Here is a 22,140-nt window from a genome sequence, read left to right as displayed (position 1 = left end):
GCCTGAAACAATTTTGCTGCTTGGGTAGAGGTACTGGACAACATATGTAGATGCTTATCTACTCTACCTTCTTAGTAAGGCCTTAGGTTGCTGGGTCATTTAGCAGTCATGATCCAGCTCGTGACTAGAATAAGATGGGGGAAAATTGTGTGCAATTAATATTAGGAATCACTCACAATGCTACACACCTCTGTACATTTTGAGCATATAGACACATGCTACAAGACATGAGCCATGGGGCCGCTGCTGTTAAAATAATTGAGAGCTGACACTGGGAATAGCTAATGTCTTGATGGTATTGGTGGTTAGATGTGCACTTAGTCTGTAATTTGTAACTCACTAGAGCAAAACAGCAATACTGCCTGGCTTCTTATAATTTCAAGTTAAAAACCCTAAAAATGGCAAGAAATGGACACCACCATTGCAAATCATTGAAGCTGTGGAAACGCCTTCAGCATCACATGAAGATGCTTCTCAACCTCGTGGTTATGATGCAAGAGTTGAGGAATATAGACTTTATGAGATATTTTGAAACAGTATCTAGAGGGATAGCCTCAGTTGTGCCATGCATGCTTCTTACCTTGATTTGACGAATATAGCGGCAGAGAAATCGACAATATGTTCAAGACTCAAGTAACGTCTGTATTTTAATTTTCATTCCATTGCACGTCCCATCATTTGCAACAGCCCAGCCAGTGTGGAAAGCTGAATTGTTGAACTAAAGTAACCATGAACAACAACACAGCCCCCGCTCCCTAACCTCCATCCCCCACCTCACACCCATCCCACCAAAACCTGCTCAACTTGCCTATCCTTCATACGAGTGAACATGTTCTCTTCCTGCCCTAATTGGTGAAATCCTTTTGTCATGAAGCAAAGTTCCTAAATATTAGGCATATTCTGAGGTCCATAAGTTAATGTAACTGCTCTGCTTGATGTGGTCGAGGGTGTATCAGTAGAAATTAACTACTAAGTAATATTAATTTTATAATTGGAAACTTTCTGGAATAGGCTCAAGTCCTGTAACGGTGCTGGTACAGAGGTGAATTGATCAGGCAGAGAGAGCAGAACATTGTAAGTTTAAGTGCCTGCAAACATTGTAAGTTTAAATATGTATTTGCTAATATTCACTCCTGTGATATCTGCCTGAGCCTGATTTCATGTGCAAAGAGTTTTAGTGTAAGAGCAAGGATACGTGGTGACAGACTGCATACCTGCTTGGTACCCCTCTCTATCATTAACGGATGCAGTATGAATCCATTGACTTGTTTTCCGGCTCTAGGCTTTTAATAGGTCGTCGTAATCTATCCCTGAAATCAGGGACCCTGGTTCAGCCTCATCAAGACCCTATCATATAGGTCCTATCAACTGTTGAATGCCTTTTCAGTGTCTACTGACGGAAATAAATGTTCTGACATTATCTAGGATGTGTAGCAGCGTTTTAGTGTTATCCCTCGTTGCCAAATCAGATTGATCTGCCTTGACTACTCCAGGTAGCAAGGTTCCTAAACGTTTTTCCAGAATGCCTTGTAAGAAGCTTGATATTGATGTTTAATAGGGAGACAGGCCTGTACAAGGCACATTGGAATGGCTCCTTCCCCAGTTTAGTTATGACAGCAGTTGCTCTCTTACACATTGTGTCAGTTAGTAATCCTGAGTTTGTAGAAGGTGGCTGTGTACCCATCTGGGTTCAGATATTTCTCCAGTGTAAACTTGGATATCACTGTAATGATCTCCTCTATAAATATCTGTACATCCAGTCCCTCTCATGTTTCTCAAAGTTATGTATTAATGAAGGTTTTCTTGGAGGTAAGTTATTACCTCTTCAGAATCTACCCACTCCCATTTGTATGGTTGCTGATAAAAGGATCAAAAGGACACATAAATGACATTGTGGGCCGTCTCTCCAGAGCTAAAAATGATCTTTTGAACCCTGTCAGAGTTGACCTTGGCCTTAAGGTGTAAAGCCAGAAATCTCCCTGCCTTATTATCTGAGGAGTAATATCGCTGGCAGGTCCTCAATAAAGCGTATTCTGCCTTTCCCCAGTCATGGAATTTAAGTTGTTGCTAAAACTGTGTGACAGATATTTTTAGACAATGTCCTCCTGTGGTGTTCTGCTGCTTGTGACAGGGGCAACACCACTGTGGCCCTTATTTAATTTTTAATTTTGCATTTTCTTATATCTAGCTGCTATCATTATGACGACATCTCTAGTATATACCTTGAGTCCCAAAACAGAGAGGCAGGTATGTCTGGTGAGTTATTTTTCTGAATGTACTGTGTTATTTCCTCACCTATTTCTGCTCTATTAGCTACGTCATGTGGGGAGAACTTGTTAAGGAGTCAGTTTGCAAGTTTATAGGGATGTGTTTGTGTTTCTAATGTGATTGCAATGGGCTTGTGGACTGACAGAACGATCTTGTCCATTTCCAAAGTTGGGATAGCTCCTCTTCTGCACCTAGAAAATGGCTTAATGTATTCATGTATAAGCCTAGTGTGAAAAGGATTATAAGATGTAGTCTTTAGTAGCCCTATAGGCATCTATCTTCACAATCTCATGGGAGAGAAGCAGACCCCTCTCCCCACAATTGTATTGCTGTTGGGCTAAATTTGTACTTTGGCCTCAGGATTCTGTATACATAAGGATGCACTCCTTATCACCCTCCACTATTTATTCCCTTTGCTCATCTGCAGGGTGGAAGATACTAGTTATAATATTGGTGTGATGCTTGAAGTTATCCTTGTGTATTGCTGATTGCGTGCAGTGTTACAGTATCACTCATGGTTGTACATGTTAGGTTCCAGTCATGTGATTCAAAGCCATATGTCATTTCATGGTGAGCCTACATTTTTTTCTCTGATTGGGAGTGAGGATCACGCCTACCTCATTCATGGACAGAAGCTGAAGAGAACCCATCCACTCCTTTGACCCTCTCTTCCCCACACTACACCTCATCCCTCATGGCCAAATCACGGAGAAGGAAAACGGGAGAGAAGCAATGCTGTGGAGTTAATTGAACAGAATGAAAAATTGGAATTGTTGTGAACCCTTTTGTTGGAAGGAAGTTGTTACATTTGAGAGGAATATTGAGGGTTCATAGATAGAAAGTACCATCAACATTAAATATAGAGTGCAGAAAATGAACTGAGTCTTGAGACTGTAGTTTTGATTGAGAGACTCGCTTTTATAGAGGGATTGTTTGTTACAATATGACGTATCATATACTTGGGTGGTCAGGTTTTCTAGTCATATTGCAAGGACCACTATCCAAAACAGAGGGAGGACTGATTTGTGTAAAAAAATCAATCAAGATTATATTAGCAGAAAAATGGGTGACCGTCCTCAAAAAATTCTAAAACTGTTAAGGTAACCTTACCACGTAACACCCTTTAAAACTGCATGTGCTGAACACATTTATATGCAACAAGCAAAATTATTTCCCTGTAAAAAATTAGGTATTTGTTTTATAAATTCCTTTACAACAAAGGCTTTCACATTGCATACGGTTAGGAAACTGCCGAAATCGGCCTAGTGATTTAAGGCCCTTTAACCTCCAGGACAAGCTGCTAAAATTCCTTGTCTTCTAGAGGTAAATATCAGTGAAAAAAACAGATTGCATTAGCATGGGTTGCCTTTAATTAGTGAGAAGATTGTTTGTGAAATGGTTCGTTTTTCAAATTGCACACTGACTGAATTGCTTATATTTATTTGTGAAAGTAACTACTGTTACTATGAAATTGAGTGATAATTGGCCATTCTGGTTCCAAATTGTTTCAGAGTGATCTACAAATGCTCTTGTGAGACAGTGTTTAACAGGAAGAAGCTTTTACATCAGCACTTCTACCAGAATACTAATAAGCTGCTTGTGTGTGTGTTCAAGTGCCCTGAGTGTCAGCTGGTGTATATGCAAAAGCAGCTCTTGATGCAGCATGTCAAGGTAAGTGCTCCAGATTCTCAATCCAAATTCAGTTATTTGGCACTAGAATAGCATGTTGGTCTGGATGAAGATTGAATTCCAAGTCTACTGGTTTGTCTCTAAAAGGGCATATTTTATATTCTTGACCATATGTTGTTGTTGAATAGTGTTTTAAATTTTTTAGTCTTCCACTATCAAATGTATCCAATTTAGGCTCCTTGTTGCACCTTTCTTAGTTGCTGACGTATTTAAGGCTTAGCCTGACTGGACAGTGCTGTTCAAAGAAATTTCTCATTTCTCAAATATGAGGGCCCGTCCATATAAAGAGTAAAGGATAAAGAGTAACCTGAACATGGTCCAGTTGATACTAGATGACAAGACCAAGATGAGAAGGGTGTGGTAACATGGATATAAAAAAAGCTCTGGACACCACATTGTATTGGTGATGTTTACGCCTTTCCAACATACACATTCACAGTTTGTGGTGCTGGAAAGTAGAAGGAATTGCCAAGAATCGCACTATGGTTCGGTATGTGCCAAAGAGGCTTAGAGCCTTTTTTCCCCTCTTTTAAAGGTGAGCAACACAGCTGCTTGGCTACATCTCATTCTGTGTACTATTGATGGTGGAAATTAGTTTCAGATACTGAGACACTGATACTTTTACAGGAGCCATTGGCCCTCTGGCACTGTAAAGTAAAAGCAAACATTGTAGTCTAAGAACCCATCTGCTGGCATCTGCTCAACATTCAATGCCAAAACGACTGCCGGCCCCAAAAGCCACCTTGGTGCTGAAACCAACATTGATGTCAAGGCACTCTCCACTGATGGCTCGGATGACTCCTGTAGACCAGTTCTAGAGAAACTTCAATAGAAATTTGCTAAGGGACGGAGACACATTTTGATCCATCCCCAGACTGAGAAGAGTTCCTTTAAAAAGATCTAAAGGCTTCAGATCCTCCACCCAGAAAGAGAAGGTTGACTTTCACATAGAAGCCAACAATGGACTCTGCTTTAGAGCCTGCGCCACAACCCTAACGGTTGAAAGGTGTAACTGAAACCTGCTCCTAACATAATTCACTCTCTTCCACCACCTCCTCTCGATGTACCTCTACCTCCATCACCCACGTCACCATCCCAACCCTGGTCTTCACAATCCTTCACGGGCGCAAGTCGCCCCAGTCCTTATTCCCTGCCAGATGACTGAGGTCCCATTCTATTGTCATCCCACATGCGACTCATGGGAGGATTATGATATGGGCCCTCCAGCGGTCCCAGACCTTGAGCCAATCTCACTGTGGTCCTCTGCCCCAGATAATTCAGTTGCTGTGTGGTGGGGGGGGTCATACAAAGTACAGCTTCATACCACAAGGTAGATGTGCATACCATCCCTGAGGAAGATTCCTTTGTGGTGGGTATGATGCTCCCCCACCAGAAACAGAGCAAGAGAACAGATGTTTTAGGCAAGATGTTTGTGGTTGGGACCCATGCACATCGTCAGATTGCTAATTCCATAGGCCTCCTCCTCGTGGTAAAGTAAGGCTCAGTGGGAGGAGATGGATGGTTTCAAAGAACAATTTAGAAACATGGGGGAGGAAATCGTATTGGAGGTCAAAACACTCTCAAATTCCAAGATATGAAACTCAATGGATTGATAGGGCAGCTTGAGAGGTAAACTCCTAAGTCAACCCTAGGCTTCGTATCAACGCTGGAAGTGGCATCAGATTACATCACCAGAGCAATACAGCGTCCACTCTGACATAACAAAATTGGTTCCCTTTTTTCTGCGCATTTGACACAGATCCAGAGCTCGCGCTATGGAGTTGAGTTTTCTTCACAAGAAACCATTTTTGTGCAGTACTGTCTCTCCCTAAATGTTTGGGCTTTAAGCCCTGTAGGAACTGTGAGGGACATATGGGTATCACTGACCCACACTTGACCTGCTTTTGGTGTCTTGGTCGGACCACAACTCCCAGTCATTTGGATCCTGTCAGAGGATGTATCTGAAGGCCATTAAAGAGCAGGAGTCAAAGCTCTTTATGCCGTTCCAGGCCTCGCTCTCGATAGTCCTTGACACATTAATTCGGTGGTAAAAAAAAAAAAAAAAAAAAAAGTAAGCGCAGAAAAATACAAAACATTCCAAATCTGTCACCTAGACTATCTCGGACTCTTGCAAAATCTTCATCCTCAGAACTGCAGTTGGTACCTTAGGAGCTGGCTGACCCCCCTCCATGAGTGGCTGTACACAACCCAAGAGCTTCCTCGATCTTCTTAACCCACTTTAGAGTTACCAGTTCCAGTCTTTCCCAAGTACCCAATTCCAGGCTCAGATCTAGCATGTTTCTTTGTGACATGTTTTCCATCCTTGCCAGAGCGTCAATGCAGTTTGGTGCTCCTTCTGGCATCATGGCACCATGCAGTCTCCAGGCCCAGATCTAGCGCGTTTCTTCATGACATGTTTTCTATCTTTGCCACAGCGCTGATGCAGTTTGGTGCTCCTTCGGGCATCATGACACCATGCAGTCTCCCAGTGTTCATGCTATTCATCGACACCTCTTGGCTCATCACACTAGGACCGACGCCAACTCACCTTGCCTTTGATCCGCCACTTCAATATACCATGCCACATCTTCCCCTGACCCCCCACTGCCACCATCCCTACCAACTCCATATCTAGCACCAGTCCCCGAAGTCGTGCCACACAAAGGCCAAAAAGAGAGATGATGAGGTTACTAGAAAAAGAAGAGTACAGGCAAAGAACTCATAAAATTTTAGGATCTGACTGTGACCTTCTGAACTTGCATTCTTAAAGCGAGGATGAATACTGGAAGTCTGGGCCAAGAATTTCTAGGCTTGGCTTCTGCAAGTGGGCTAGACACTTCACTGGAAATTGAAGTGGACTTTACAACAGGACCTACAACTCTGTAGATTCTTTTCACTCCGTGGTTATAAAAGCAGCTTAAGTGCTGGAATTGCAGCTTCCAACAGTAGAGGTTCAATCTAATGTGCTTACAGGAATACTCCTCCCTGCAGTTCCTACTGCGAAAGCTATGCTGCCATTCAGTTAAGCCCTCCTAGACTCTCTCCTGGCAGTGTAGAAAAGACCTAGCACTGCTCTGACTGTTAATAGACAGGTGACTTGCTGCTACAGTACTGCTCTAGGGAATACCGTTTTTCCTCTCATCCGAGCCTTCGGCTGAGAGACCAGTCGTACTGGCATCATGCTCGTGAGGACAGTCAGCTGGGACCTTCCTGACTATCCCTTCGGATAGAGAGCTAAACTGTTTAAAAGCCTGGGTGAAAACGAGCCCCTCTGAGTGGAGCATGGCAGTGAATGAAAACTCTCTTCTAGCATGCTACACCTATGTCCTGTAGGATGTGGCTCAGATGGTGGTGCCTCATATGCCAGAAGAGAGGAGTGCACTTTTGACAGGTGGTCCAGGATGGCTAGAATACATCACGTCACATGATAACATTGGGAATGAATACTCCTTAGCCAGAGCCATGGGTACCTTTGTGTCAATCCGCAGGCACGCTTAGCTTTACACATCAAACGTTTCCTCTGGACTCTAAGCTAATTAAATGGACCTTTCCTTTTTTGGGCTCACCTGTTTAAGGATAAGGTGGATATGGCGCCAGAGCAATTTAAAAAGCAACGGGCTGCTCCTTGGGACTTCAATTGCCCCCTTCCTACCAGTGATTACTGACAATTTCATCATTTCTGTGGCTTCTCGAAGTGATCCTCCTTATGCCAGTGATAACTGTACAAGCTACAGCCTCAACAACAGCAACATCTGCTGGCCATGTAGAATGGGGGAATAGGCAGAGGAAAGGGCCGGCCCAGCCACCCTCTGCATCCTTTGCCACACCACCAGGCAAGCAGACCTTGTTCACTCCACTAAGCCCTTTCAGATTATGTGGGAGGACAGTTCTCATCTTTCTACCAGCTTGGAAGGCTGTTTATTTGGACCAGTGGGCCCTATGGATCATAGAAAGATGCTATACCCCTCCCTTTGTTGAGGTTCCGCTACAGCTGTCGTCTCCCCTCCGGGATCATCTCGGCGTCTTGCCACATGAAGTGTCAGCACGTCTACAGAAAGGTCCTGTGGTGTTAGTGCTGGAACGAGAACAAGGCCACGGATGTTTCTCCTGATACTTCTTTGTCCCCAAAATCAGCCACAGCCCATGTCTGATCCTAGACTTCAGAAATTTGAACCTTTACCTCCTTAAGAAGTTTTTCAAGATGCTGACCCTCTCAAGTGTTGCTGGTGTTAGAAGCTAGATATTGGATGATGTCATATCATGATCCTGTGGTCACATTGGTCATTCTTGCTCTTTGTGGTGGGTTCTACGCACTGCTAATTTTGATCAGTCTCCTCAAGTCTTTGCAAAGGTGATGGAGTTAGTTGTGGCTCTTTGCCGAAGGTCGGGCATCCTAATTTTTCCTGGATAACGGATTAATCAAAGGAGGCTTGGGGTGGTGTCCTGCTATCTGCAGTCAGCAGTATCTCTGCTGTTGGCCTGAGCTTTTCAGTCAACAAGCTCAAATCTGACCTAGGTCCTCCCACGACTTCAGTTCATCAGTGCTGGGCACCACTTTTCCCGGTGCCTTTCCTCCTCAGAGGATAACATCTGGGAAATTGTCCCATATTTCCAGCAAGTGTTCCAGTTCTGAGAGTTCTCAGATTCCTGGGTTTGCTTGCTTTCTTCATTCTCCTAGTTATGCATGCTGATTGGTATATGAGGGCTCTGCAGTGGTGGAATGGTGGCTGTATGATAGACACATGTCAGACTCCATCATAATGTCTGCCAGTGTTGCAGCAAAGGAGTTTAGGTGGGGATTTGGGGGAGGACAAATCAAAACTGAATGCTCGAATGTCCTTTGCTCCTCATCCTGCCATGACTGTGGTAGTGACAGTTGTTTCCACCTCGAGGTTGGGGAATTCATCCAGAAAATCTGGCGGTCAGAGGCCTCTAATATCCGAAGAACAGGTTCTCTATATAAACCTGTTGGAACTGCTGGCAACTCGGCTGGTGCTCAAGGCCTTCCTTCTCTCGACCCAAGGTCAGGATTTTGATGGTAGCGATGGCAAAAAACAAGGAGGAGTGGGGTCTCACCTCCTTTGTGTGGAGGTGTTGAGACAGTGGTATTGGGCACACCGTCACGGTATCTGGTTAACCAACCATCAACTGGCAGGGTCTCTGAACATCTGAGACTATCTTGCCGATCACTAGGAAGTCCAGGACATCTTTCCCAATGATTCACTTCTGAAGGGGACTTATTCACTTACTCTGAACATGCTCAATGCCAGCAGTTCTGTGCCCTCCAGTATCTGTTGAGGGAAGCCATAGGGTATGTTTTTCAGTTTAAGTGGTATTTTCATCTGCACTACACATTTCCTCCCATAACCTTGATTACTCAAGGCATGAGGAAGTCAGTACCAGGCTCCAGGCATTCTCAACATGCCAGATTGACTTGGAAGGGTGTGGTATGCAGACCTTCAGCACTTGGTCTCTGTATGTACCTGCTCAAGCTGACCTGCAGACATGATTTTCTCTCCTAGTCAGAGGAAATGGTTCTGCACACCAATCTCCGAGGCCTCAACCTGCAGGCCTGGAGATGGAACAGGTACATCTGAACTCCTTTCAGAGGTGGTAGATGTCATAATGTAAGCATGTCATCCTTCTACCAAATTCACTTACTCTGGAAGATGGAGAAACTTCTTGTTTGATGTGCACCCTTTATGAGCTAAGTCTTCTCCGGTCTTGTAGTTTGCACTATCCCTTTTTAGCAGGATGTGCAGTAAGAACTACTTCCTTTATTTAGCTCCGTTGTTGGCATTCCTCCGTCTTCCAGAACAGCCTTTCTTATTCAAGTCCTCATTTGTCATGTTTCCTAAAGGATTGTCAAACCTATGTCCCCCAACTCAGTTTGTGGTTCCTCAGTGGTATTTTAACTCTGTTTTAACTTTTCTAAAGGGTACTCTTTCTGAGCCCCTGCATAGTTGTCCTTTAAGAATTTTGATGTTAAAGACAGTTTTCTTAGTGTCCTTCAATACGACCAAAGAGGTAAATGAGTTGCAGACTCTCAGCTGTTGCACACCCTTTACTTTCTTTTATCTTGACAAACTGGTGTTGTGAGCCATGGCTGCTTTCCTGTCAAAAGTGGTGACCCCTTACCATCTCAGTCAGTCCATCACCCTCCCGTCCTTCTGTCCCCCGCCCGCAGCCCCATCCCAATCTCATAAAGGAGGAGGAACAGTTGCCTAGGCAAGCGGTCAACTACTACCTAGATGGTACCAAGAAGCTACGAATAGATGACCAGCTTTTCCTGGGCTAACAAAGCTGTTGAGTCGTGGAGTCTGCCCCAATGAATAATCCTCTGTATTAAGATCTCCAATAGGCTGGCCAAGATAGGACCCCTATGAGAATCGGAGCCCATTCCACTAAAGATATGCAAGCTTGCGACATGAGCATCTCTACACATTTTGCCAAGCATTAGTGCTTGATTTCGAAAGTGTGTAGGAACTGCCTTTTTGTCAGATCTGTCTTGGAAGATTTCCTTGTCTAACCATCCCCCTGGACAGGGTATTGCTTTGGAATCTATTCTACAGATTCTCCAGCAGGTAGAGGTATCCTTCAGAATAAAAGTTACTTACCTGCAGAAACGATTTTTCTAGTGAATACTCTTATCTTCCTTCAGATTCTTCTTGATCCACCTACCCCTTCATTTGATGGACATCTTATATAAAAAGTCAAAAAATCCTGTAAGAAATTGGGTTTTTGATTTAGGGAGTGAAAACTCTTCTGAATCACCAACCACAGATCCACAAAAGTTGCTAAATTAACTTGGGCACTCTGTAAAGTATTTATGCATCACACAAACAGTAATAAAGTAAAAACATAACACAACACATATACCCCACCAATTTAGAAAAAAGAGTAACATTTAATAAATACATTGAGAACAGAAATCCAATCCGTAGAACCTGGAGATGTGCAAGTTTAAAGGTTTAAGTAAAAATAGCATCAAGAAGCAGCAAGGCAATCCTCTTTAGTACAAGGCCATCCTTCTGTATTCTTCTGCAGATCTCAGAGTGTACTAAAGAGTTGGTCTGAGAATCCCCTATTTATTAAGAAAGTGGCAAAAAGAGATAATACTAATGCTCTATTTTGTGGTAGTGTGGTCGAGCAGTAGGCTTATCAAAGGAGTAGTGTTAAGCATTTGTTGTACATACACAAGCAATAAATGAGGAACACACACTCAAAGACAATTCCAGGCCAATAGGTTTTTGTATAGAAACATATCTTTTCTTAGTTTATTTTAAGAACCACATGTTCAAATTTTACATGTAATACTTCAAATGAAAGGTATTGCAGGTAGGTACTTTAGGAACTTTGAATCATCAAAATAGCATATACACTTTTCAAATAAATCACATATAGCTATTTTAAAACTAGAGACAGTGCAATTTTCACAGTTCCTAGGGGGAGTAAGAGTTTGTCAGTTTTTGCAGGTAAGTAGACCACCTACGGGGTTCAAGTTTGGGTCCAAGGTAGCCCACCGTTGGGGGTTCAGAGCAACCCCAAAGTTACCACACCAGCAGCTCAGCGCCTGTCAGGTGCAGAGGTCAAAGTGGTGCCCAAAACGCATAGGCTTCAATGGAGAAGGGGGTGTCCCGGTTCCAGTCTGCCAGCAAGTAAGTACCCGCGTCTTCGGAGGGCAGACCAGGGGGTTTTTGTAGGGCACCGGGGGGGGACACAAGTCCACACAGAAAGTACACCCTCAGCAGCACGGGGGCTGCCGAGTGCAGTGTGCAAACACACGTCGGTTTTTCAATAGGTTTCAATGGGAGACCAAGGGGTCTCTTCAGCGATGCAGGCTAGGGGGGGGCTCCTCGGGGTAGCCACCACCTGGGCAAGGGAGAGGGCCTCCTGGGGGTCACTCCTGCACTGGAGTTCGGATCCTTCAGGTCCTGGGGGCTGCGGGTGCAGTGTCCCTACCAGGCGTCGGGTTCTTAGAAGCAGGCAGTCGTGGTCAGGGGGAGCCTCGGGATTCCCTCTGCAGATGTCGTCGTGGGGGGTCAGGGGGGACAACTCTGGCTACTCACGGTCTCGCAGTCGCCGGGGAGTCCTCCCTGAAGTGTTTGTTCTCCACAAGTCGAGCCGGGGGCATCGGGTGCAGAGTGTCAAGTCTCACGCTTCCAGCGGGAAACGCAAGTTGTTTTAAAGTTGCTCCTTTGTTACAAAGTTGCAGTCTTGGGTGAACAGAGCCGCTGTCCTTGGGAGTTCTTGGTCCTTCTAGATGCAGGGCAGTCCTCTGAGGATTCAGAGGTCGCTGGTCCCCGGGGAAAGCGTCGCTGGAGCAGTGTCTTTAGAAGTAGGGAGACAGGCCGGTAGAGCTGGGGCCAAAGCAGTTGGTTTCTCAGGGTTTTTCAGCTTAGCAGTCCTCTTCTTCTTAGGTTGCAGGAATATAAGTTCCTAGGTTCTGGGGAGCCCCTAAATACAGAATTTAGGGGTGTGTTTAGGTCAGGGAGGGCAGTAGCCAATGGCTACTAGCCCTGAGGGTGGCTACACCCTCTTTGTGCCTCCTCCCAAGGGGAGGGGGCCACATTCCTATCCCTATTGGGTGAATCCTCCATCTGCAAGATGGAGGATTTCTAAAAGTCAGTCACCTCAGCTAGGTTGCCTTAGGGGCTGTCCTGACTGCCCAGTGACTCCTCCTTGTTTTTCTCATTATCTCCTCAGGCCTTGCCGCCAAAAGTGGGGACGTGGCCGGAGGGGGCGGGCAACTCCACTAGCTGGAATGCCCTGGGGTGCTGTAACAAAGGGGGTGAGCCTTTGAGGCTCACCGCCAGGTGTTACAGTTCCTGCAAGGGGGAGGTGATAAGCATCTCTACCCAGTACAGACTTTGTTACTAGCCACAGAGTGACAAAGGCACTCTCCCCATGTGGCCAGCAACATGTCTCGAGTGTTCCAGGCTGCTAAAACCAGTCAGCCTACACGGGTAGTTGGTTAAGGTTTCAGGGGGCACCTCTAAGGTGCCCTCTGGGGTGTATGTTACAATAAAATGTACACTAGCATCAGTGTGCATTTATTGTGCTGAGAAGTTTGATACCAAACTACCCAGTTTTCAGTGTAGCCATTATGGTGCTGTGGAGTTCGTGTTTGACAGACTCCCAGACCATATACTCTTATGGCTACCCTGCACTTACAATGTCTAAGGTTTTGCTTAGACACTGTAGGGGCACAGTGCTCATGCACTGGTGCCCTCCCCTATGGTATAGTGCACCCTGCCTTAGGGCTGTAAAGCCTGCTAGAGGGGTGACTTATCTATACTGCATAGGCAGTGTGAGGTCGGCATGGCACCATGAGGGGAGTGCCATGTCGACTTACTCGTTTTGTCCTCACCAGCACACACAAGCTGGCAAGCAGTGTGTCTGTGCTGAGTGAGGGGTCCCCAGGGTGGCATAAGATATGCTGCAGCCCTTAGAGACCTTTCCTGGCATCAGAGCCCTTGGTACCAGGGGTACCAGTTACAAGGGACTTACCTGGATGCCAGGGTGTGCCAATTGTGAAAACAAAAGTACAGGTTAGGGAAAGAACACTGGTGCTGGGGCCTGGTTAGCAGACCTCAGCACACTTTCAAATCAAAACTTGGCATCAGCAAAGGCAAAAAGTCAGGGGGTAACCATGCCAAGGAGGCATTTCCTTACACCGCTCTAAAGTAGAAGAAACTTCTGGAGTTTCTCCCCTTAAAATGGTCCTAGAAATGTCCTTCCTCCCTTCCTAGGTTCCAAGATGTCTGGGGTGACACAAGCCTAGTGTCAAGTTCTTTGTGAGTGTGCTTAGACAGCTCATTTGAAATGTAAGTGGGGCAGGGAACAGCCCCACCCCTCCCATTTTGGCAGGATGACCCTCTGCCCGGTACACCCAGGTCTTATTGTTCACTGTCTATTCCCAGAATGCATTCCTGAAGGGGGAGCAATTCAAAGGCTTAGGCAGGTGGAAACTCATAGTAGGCCTCAAAGCTTAGCGCAGGAAACTACCAACTCTCTGAAAGTGGTGTTCTCAAACGTGTAATCTAACATATGCCTTTATTATTAAAGAAGATTTTAAATGACAACTTATTTGAGTCCAAACATGATATTTCTTCCTGTTCTGAATCAAAATGTAACATTTATTAAACGCAGTAAAGGTAACCCAATGTTCTTTTATGGGAGTGGTAGGCCTTCAAGTAGTGAAAAAATAATTTGATTTTTGTTCCACTGCCACAACATGTAAAACGTAAAAGGGCATGTCCAACTTTTTAAATACAATGCTGTATGGGCATGTTTATGGTCTACCTAAGGGATAACGTATATGTACTAAAAAGGGAGGTTTAGTCATGGCAAAGGTTTATTTTGCCAGGTTGTTTTGTTAGTTTAAAGCTGCAGTGGCAGGCCTGAGACATGTTTCAAACAGCTAGTTAAGTGTGTGGTACAATAAGTGTTGTAGGACCTTAATATACAGACCTGGGTACCTGTCGGACCACTTTACAAGGAATGTACAAGTGCATTAAAAATGTCAATTGGGTGTAAGCCAATGTTACCATGTTTTGTGAAGTGAGCACAAGCTGTGGTAAAGTGTACGGAGGCCTATAAGTCAACAAAGACAGGTTCCAGAAACAGAAGGGTGAAGCCAAATAGTTAGAGGGTGACCATTCAGAGAGACCCGAATCCACCAGTCCCCAAATTTCTTTTGGTGCTGCAAACCTTATTGATGTCTCTCTGTCCACTCGCCTCAAAGGTTTGGTAAAGTGACTGAAAACTGATGTTGCTGTGTAGGGGTAGGTGCAGTATTACTTCAGTGATGTCATCTCACAACACTCATGGCATAGTGCCCTGGTCCAGTCCTGCATCTGCTATTATTCTGCAGGTTAGATATTTGAAAGTAGATTAAGTATCCAGCAGAAAGATTGTTACCTCAGGTAAGTAACCTTTCCTTATCTGCTTCATCTTTACAAGTAAGGGTTAGCATAAACTTCCAGATACCGGCACCTTGCAGCTATTTCTGCATGCATGCAGAACAGAGAACATTCTTCTCTGTTCAGAATTGCAGTCATTAAAACCTTCCACTTGAGGTTCCACCTGTCCCGCTCTAGAAACTAAATGTAGTGCTTGCAAAACTAATGGTCCCCCATTTGAGCCATTGCCTTCCTCTTCTGTGCAGTTCCTATCCTGGAAAGTAGCTTTCCTCATATAGCTATTACCCAGACAGTTTGTGACTCAGTGGGTCGATAGTGTGGTGAAAATAACAAGCTATAGTGTAATCGGCCCACAAGCCTTACATATATCAATTTAAAGAGCTTTATTAAATGTATTGGAAGTCTGCCAAGCATGGCTAGAAGTGGAATCCGTCTTATCACTGTTGCAAGTGGGGGTTTCACAAAAGGACTTTCAGCAATAGGTCAGGACTTCATGCTGCATAACATTGAACATTTCAGCCTAGAGAAAAGGAAATGCACTCAATATGTCAGGACTTCATACTGCATAACATTGAAAATGTCAGCCTAGAGGAAAGAAAATGCACTTTACGTAGTAGATATTTACGTCACTCATACTTATGGCATCCTAGTCAGAAGCCTGCTGTGATGTAAGTTAGAAGTAGTAAATACAAAGCCTCTTTTGGGGGCCATGATCATATACTAGTATTTTATATGATGTGTATTTGTAGAGCACACAGTCATTGAGGACTGTATCCCTGGTGCTGAAAGCAGAAGCATTCTGGACCGAGCCCTGGCCTACCTAGTTGAAAAGACACATTTTTACTTCTTTGTGGAATTCAAGAACGTAGGCAGGACCTCTAATGTGCTGGAGCAGGTCCTTCTAGGGTTTAGGAGCGAGGTAGGAAAAGATGTGACAGCCTGTTCTGGTTCCTCATATGCGGGGAATGTGTGCAAGTAGGAGTCCGGTTGATCGAACTGACGTGTTGTTGAGGTATGTGGACACCATGTTGTGCAAGGGTTTGAATGTGTGCATGAGGTGTTTGAATACTGCTTGTTTGTGGATTGTGAGCCAGTAGAGCTCCTTGAGGTGCGGGGCTAGGGACAGAGGCTGAGAAGGAGTCTGGATGCACAGTTGTGTATGGTCTGGGTTTGTCTGGCCAGTTTATAACGATTCCGGCATAGAGGATTTTCTGTAGTTCAGTTTGCTGCTGCTGATGGCCTCGGTGACAGTCCTGTGGGTATTCAAGGGGAGACATTCGAAAATCTTCTTTAACATCTTTAGTGTGTGGAAGCAGAAGGCGGAAATGGTGTTGACTTGACCGATCATGGTGAATTGGTTGTTGATGACTAGCCTATGGTCTTGGTGTGGTTTGTGTGGAATGGGGTGGGTTTGAGTTCTTCTGCCACAGCAAGGTGTTAAGATCATAACTTCAGTTTTGTCTTTGTTAAGGTTTAAGCAGTTTTTAATCCATTCTGCAACTTCCTTCATACAGGTGGAGAAATGTGTTGGAGTCTTCAGTGTATAGTCTGAGAGAGAGTGCATGGTCTGGGTGTTCTTGGTATGAGATATTAATTCCATAGGCGCAGTTGATGAGCCGGGCTGTGTAGGTGTTGAAAAGGGTGGGGCTGAGTAAGCTGAATATAAACATACTGCATGTGAGCTGCAGGTCTTGTCATCCAAGCCACCATATCTTCCCTGACGAAGTGATACTGCTCACATGAGCCTCTTTTCTCCCAAAAGTGGTGACACCGTTTCATTTGGGATAGACTGTCACTCTGCCCACCTTATTTGCCCCCCTGCATCCCTCTAAGGAAGAGGAGCAACTCCACTGATTGGGCTCAAAAATAGCATTGTCGTTATACCTTGACCATACAAAAGAGTTCCGTGTGGACAACCAAATCTTTGTGGAATGTGGGAGCAAAGAAAAGTCGGCCAGTACAGAAACAAACCATTTCACACTGGGTTATTTTCTGTATAAAAATTGTAGGCGGCTGGCCTAATGTGTGGTGGGTACGTAAGGTACTTACACCTTATACCAGGTCCAGTTATTCCCTATTAGTGTAGTGTCGTCAGTGTCTAGAAGCCAGGCTCTCTAGAGGTAGCTGTGGATGAGCAGCCAAGGTTTATCTAGGAGACCTGCAATGCTCATGCAATACCACTCTAGTCACACACCACTTACACATGAAAGAAAACACTCAGTGTTACAAAAATAAAGGGTCTGTATTACAGTAACACAGGACCAAAACGTTAGTTTTGCAACCCTCCAATAGGAGGTAATTGAACACACTACATATGTACACTTGTTATCATAAATACACATAAAAAGTGATAGAAAACAGTGCAAATTCAGATAGACAATAGTGACCCTAGATGGAGCCCAAACGATGTACTAAAAAAAATGGAATGTGAACACAGGACCTCCATCTTGGTAAGTGGAATGTGTAGAGGGGAACTGGGGGATACTAGGAAACCCCAAAGGTAAGTACCACAGTGCCCCCTAGCGACCAGGAGGAAAGGAGTAAATTACTCTGTTTTTCCTCAAACCACCCGAAAGGAAGAAAATGCAAGACTGCAAGAAAACAGCAGTGGGTTCCTGAAGAGGAAGAGCTATGCATGAAGGGGGCCAAGTCCAGAAGTCACAGAAGAGTCCAGGAGGAGTAGGAGCTACTACCCACCCAGCTGTGGATGCAGGAGTTCGTCAACGGTTGGACGAAGATAGTCAGGAATGCAGCCCTGGAGCAGTTGAAGGCTTCTTGGAGGATGCAGTCGATGTCTCATGCCGAATGGATGGCTGTTGCAGTTGGTCAGTGGTGTGGAAAAGCCACCAACAAAACTTGGCAAAGGCAGATGTCGCAGTGAACCAAAAGTGGAGCTGCCAGGGACCAGCAAGGGTCCAGGAGGACTCAACCCATGGGGGGAGTATTAGGGGGTTCCTTAGTAAGGCAGAGAGTCCAAAGAAGAGAAGGCAGCCCCCACAGGAGACCCACTGGACGAGGAACCAGGAGTCACAGAGGAGCCCACGCAGCACTACTGGTGAAGGGTTCCACGCCGCAGGAGAAGGACACACAGGGGCTGTGCGTCGAAGGAAGGAGGGCTGGGGCTATACAAAGTGTAAAGATCCCTTGGAGGAATTGCAAACAAGCCTTGGCAGCTGCAAGAGACGCGGTGCATGGGGGTATTGTCCTGCGTGGGAAGGCAGGGCTTACCTCCCCAAAGTTGGACAGCTGGCAGAGAGGACTACTCCGGACCACCACCCATGATGTAGGATCCACACAGCTCGGGATGAGAGGAGATCCATGCAGCTGCTCGTCGTTGCAGTTGGTGCCTGAGGATGCAGGGGAGTGACTCCTTCACTCCAAGGGAGATTCCTTCTTTCTTCCTTCCTTCTCGTGCAGACTGAAGACTTGCCGCCCTCAGGATTCACAGCCGGTAAAATGTTGCAGAAGCTGGAAGGAGCTGTGGAAACAATGTTGCAAGCAGAGTCTTCATCGTAGATTGTCGGTTCTTGGAGTGGCCAGTCGCAGTTCCAGTGGCCAGAAGTCGAAGTAGAAGTTGCAGAGGAGTACTGCTGGGAGCTTGCAAGCTGAATCTGAGGATCCATCCAAGAGAGAGACCCTAAATAGCCCTGAAAGGGGGATTGGTCTCCTAGCTATGTGACCACCCATCAGGAGGGTGCTCTGACGTCACCTGCCTGATCTGGCCACTCAGATGCTCCCAGAGGTCCCTGCCAACCTTGGATTCAAGATGGCAGAATCCAGGGTCTTTCTGGAGGAGCTCTGGGCACCACCCCTGCGGTGGTGACGGACAGGGGAGTGGTCACTCCTCTGTCCATTGGCCTGTGTTGGACCTGGCTTTTTGACAGGGTCATCCTCAAACTTTTTGCCTTCCTCCTTTTCTTTTTCTGACCTCAGTTTTGCTGGTTTTTAGACTCTGCGCACTTTACCACTGCTAACCAGTGCTAAAGTACATATGCTCTCTCCCTTTAAAACATGGTAACCTTGAATCATACCTGATTGGACTATTAATTTACTTATAAGTCCCTAGTAAGGTGCACCCTGTGTGCATAGGGCTGGTAGATTAAATGCTACTAGTGGACCTGCAGCACTGGTTGTGCCACCCACTTAAGTAGCCCCCTTAACCTTGTCTCAGGCTTGCCATTGCAAGGCCTGTGTGTGCAGTTTCACTGCCTCCTCGACTTGGCATTTAAAAGTACTTGCCAAGCCTAGAACTCCCCTTTTTCTACATATAAGTCACCCTTAATGTGTGCCCTAGGTAACCCATAGAGCAGGGTGCTGTGTAGGTAAAAGGCAGGACATGTACCTGTGTAATTATATGTCCTGGTAGTGTAAAACTCCTAAATTCGTTTTTACACTACTGTGAGGCCTGCTCCCTTCATAGGCTTACATTGGGGCTGCCCTCATACATTGTTGAAGTGGCAGCTGCTGATCTGAAAGGAGCAGGAAAGTCATATTTAGTATGGCCAGAATGGTAATACAAAATCCTGCTGACTGGTGAAGTCGGATTTAATATTACTATTCTAGAAATGCCACTTTTAGAAAGTGAGCATTTCTTTGCACTTAAATCTTTCTGTGCCTTACAATCCACGTCTGGCTGGGCTTGGTTGACAGCTCCTTGTGCATTCACTCAGACACACCCCAAACACAGGGTACTCAGCCTCACTTGCATACATCTGCATTTTGAATGGGTCTTCCTGGGCTGGGAGGGTGGAGGGTCTGCTCTCACAAAAAAAGGACTGCCACACCCCCTACTGGGACCCTGGCGGACAGGATTGAACTGAAAGGGGACCTGGTGCACTTCTTAGCCACTCTTTGAAGTCTCCCCCACTTCAAAGGCACATTTGGGTATAAAACAGCCTCTGCCCTACCTCATCAGACACTTGCTGGAGAAGAAACCTGAACCAGAAACTACATCCTGCCAAGAAGAACTGCCTGGCTGCTCAAAGGACTCACCTGTCTGCTTTCTACAAAGGACTGCTGCCTTGCTGAACTCTTGTCTGGCTGTGAAAGTGCTCTCCAAGGGCTTGAATAGAGCTTGCCTCCTGTTCCCTGAAGTCTCAGGACCAAATAGACTTCTCTTTTTCACTTGGACGCTCCGTGCGCCGAAAATTTCGACGCACAGCTTGTTCCACGGCGAGAAAAACGCCGCACACCGACGCTGATCGACGCGACGCTCTTGGGACAACCGAAAATCCGACGCACGGCTTCGCAAGGACAACGCCGCCCGACTTCTAGAGGAGAAATCAACGCGACTCCTGCCGTGAGATCGTAATTTCTCCGCGCAGCCCCGCAGACCGACGCGCAGCCGGAGAACAAGCAGGAAAATCCACGCACAGACCCGGGACATCTGGTAATCCCCGCGATCCACAGAAAGAGACTGTCCGCGCACCAGAAAACAACGCACGATTTCCCCGCGTGGAAAATAATGACGCGAGTCAGTGTGTGCTGGGGAGAAATCGACGCACACCCTTTTTCCACGCACCTCTTCCTTTGTGGCCCTCTAAGGAGATTTTTCCACTCTAAACCAGTTACTTGTGCTTGAAAGAGACTTTGTTTATATTCTAAAGACTTAAGACACTTTATATCACTTTTCAGTGATATCTCTACAATTTCCCATTGCAAACTTTATGCTTTTTGACCTACAATTATCCTGATAAATATTATATATTTTTCTAAACACTGTGTGGTGCTATATGGTGGTATTGTATGATTTATTGCACAAATACTTTACACATTGCCTTCTAAGTTAAGCCTGACTGCTCGTGCCAAGCTACCAGAGGGTGGGCACAGGATAATCTTGGATTGTGTGTGACTTACCCTGACTAGAGTGAGGGCTTTTGCTTGGACAGGGGGTAACCTGACTGCCAACCAAAAACCCAATTTCTAACATTGGTGATCAGCGGTGAGGATAGGACTTGTATTTGTGCAGTGACATACAGTAGCTAAGTATTTCACTACCTACCCACAGTTGAAGGTCAAATTGGCTTTTTATCTCTTTTTGCAAATCCGTTTTTTTTTCCTGACAATTTTCAAAAACTAAATCCTCACTCAACATGTCTCTGACTGGGTCTCAGACAGGGGACTTTGACCTAGTCCAGTTGGATACATATACGGTCAAACAACTAAGAGGATTCTGCAGGGCATTGAGGGTACCCACCCAAAGGGCCTCCAGAAAGGAGGACTTTCAAGTGGCGCTGAGGGCCTGGGCAGAAGCCCATTTAGAGGATGATGAGGAAGAGGAGCCAGAAAATGGCACCTCAGGGGAATTTTCACTATCTGTGGATGGTGTTACCACTGCAATTGTGCCCCCTTCCAGACCAGGGAGCAGTGTCTCTATGCAAAGCCTGACCGCAGAGGAAAGGAGAGAGGAAAGGGAGTTCAGATTGCAAATGGCAAAACTGAAAATTGAGGCTCAACAGGAGGAGAGAAGGGCAGAGAGAGAAGCCAAACAAGCTGAGGCTGAAAGAGCAGCCAAACAGATTGAAGCTGAAAGAACAGCCAAACAGAGTCAAGCAGAAGCTGAAAGGGCAGCCAAACAAGCGGAAACTGAAAGAGCAGCCAAACAGGTGGAAGCTGAAAGAACTTTGGCTGAAAAGAAACTATTGTTGGCTCATGAACTGAGTCTCAAGGAGCAGGAGATCAAGGCACAGAGGCAGAGACAGTCTGAATCCAGCAATAATGGTGGCAGCATACAGACAGGAACTGCTGGAGAAAAGAAGGTTCGTATACCCAAAAATGTGGTGCCCAGTTTTGTGGTGGGAGATGACATAGATAAATGGTTAGCTGCTTATGAAGTTGCACTAAGGGCTCATGAGGTTCCTGAAGGGCAATGGGGGGTAGCTATGTGGGGTTATGTGCCGCCATTGGGGAGGGACACACTTCTCACATTGGATCAACCGGATCAAAACACATACCCACTTCAGAAAGCCACTTTACTTGCCAAGTTTGGGCTGACCCCTGAGGGATACCGTCAGAGGTTCAGGGACAGCACCAAACAAAACACACAAACATGGGTAGATTTCTTTGACTTTTCCAGTAAGGCACGGAATGGATGGGTGCGGGGCAACAAAGTAAATGACTATAAAGGGTTATATGACTTGATTCTGAGAGAGCATATGCTTAATACTACTTTTACAGAGTTGCGCCAGCACTTGGTAGATAGTAAGCTGACTGATCCCAGGAAGCTTGCTGAGGAGGCAGACCTCTGGGCAAGCACCAG

The 22,140-nt window shown here is 45.7% G+C and overlaps 1 protein-coding gene across 4 annotated transcripts in view; it reads left to right on the top strand.

Annotated features, from left to right (window-relative positions):
• The window catches only part of ZNF592 (zinc finger protein 592), a 341,162-nt gene that overhangs the window by 103,837 nt on the left and 215,185 nt on the right, over positions 1 to 22,140 (top strand). For all 4 annotated transcript variants that reach the window (XM_069222355.1, XM_069222353.1, XM_069222352.1 and 1 more), the window contains one exon: positions 3,780 to 3,939. In XM_069222355.1, coding sequence (XP_069078456.1) covers positions 3,780 to 3,939 — 160 coding nt within the window. The remainder of the gene's footprint in view (positions 1 to 3,779; positions 3,940 to 22,140) is intronic.

The sequence above is a fragment of the Pleurodeles waltl genome, chromosome 3_1 (genome assembly GCF_031143425.1).
Source record: "Pleurodeles waltl isolate 20211129_DDA chromosome 3_1, aPleWal1.hap1.20221129, whole genome shotgun sequence".
In the NCBI taxonomy this organism is placed as follows: domain Eukaryota; kingdom Metazoa; phylum Chordata; class Amphibia; order Caudata; family Salamandridae; genus Pleurodeles; species Pleurodeles waltl.
This window is presented reverse-complemented; position numbering and strand designations above follow the sequence as displayed.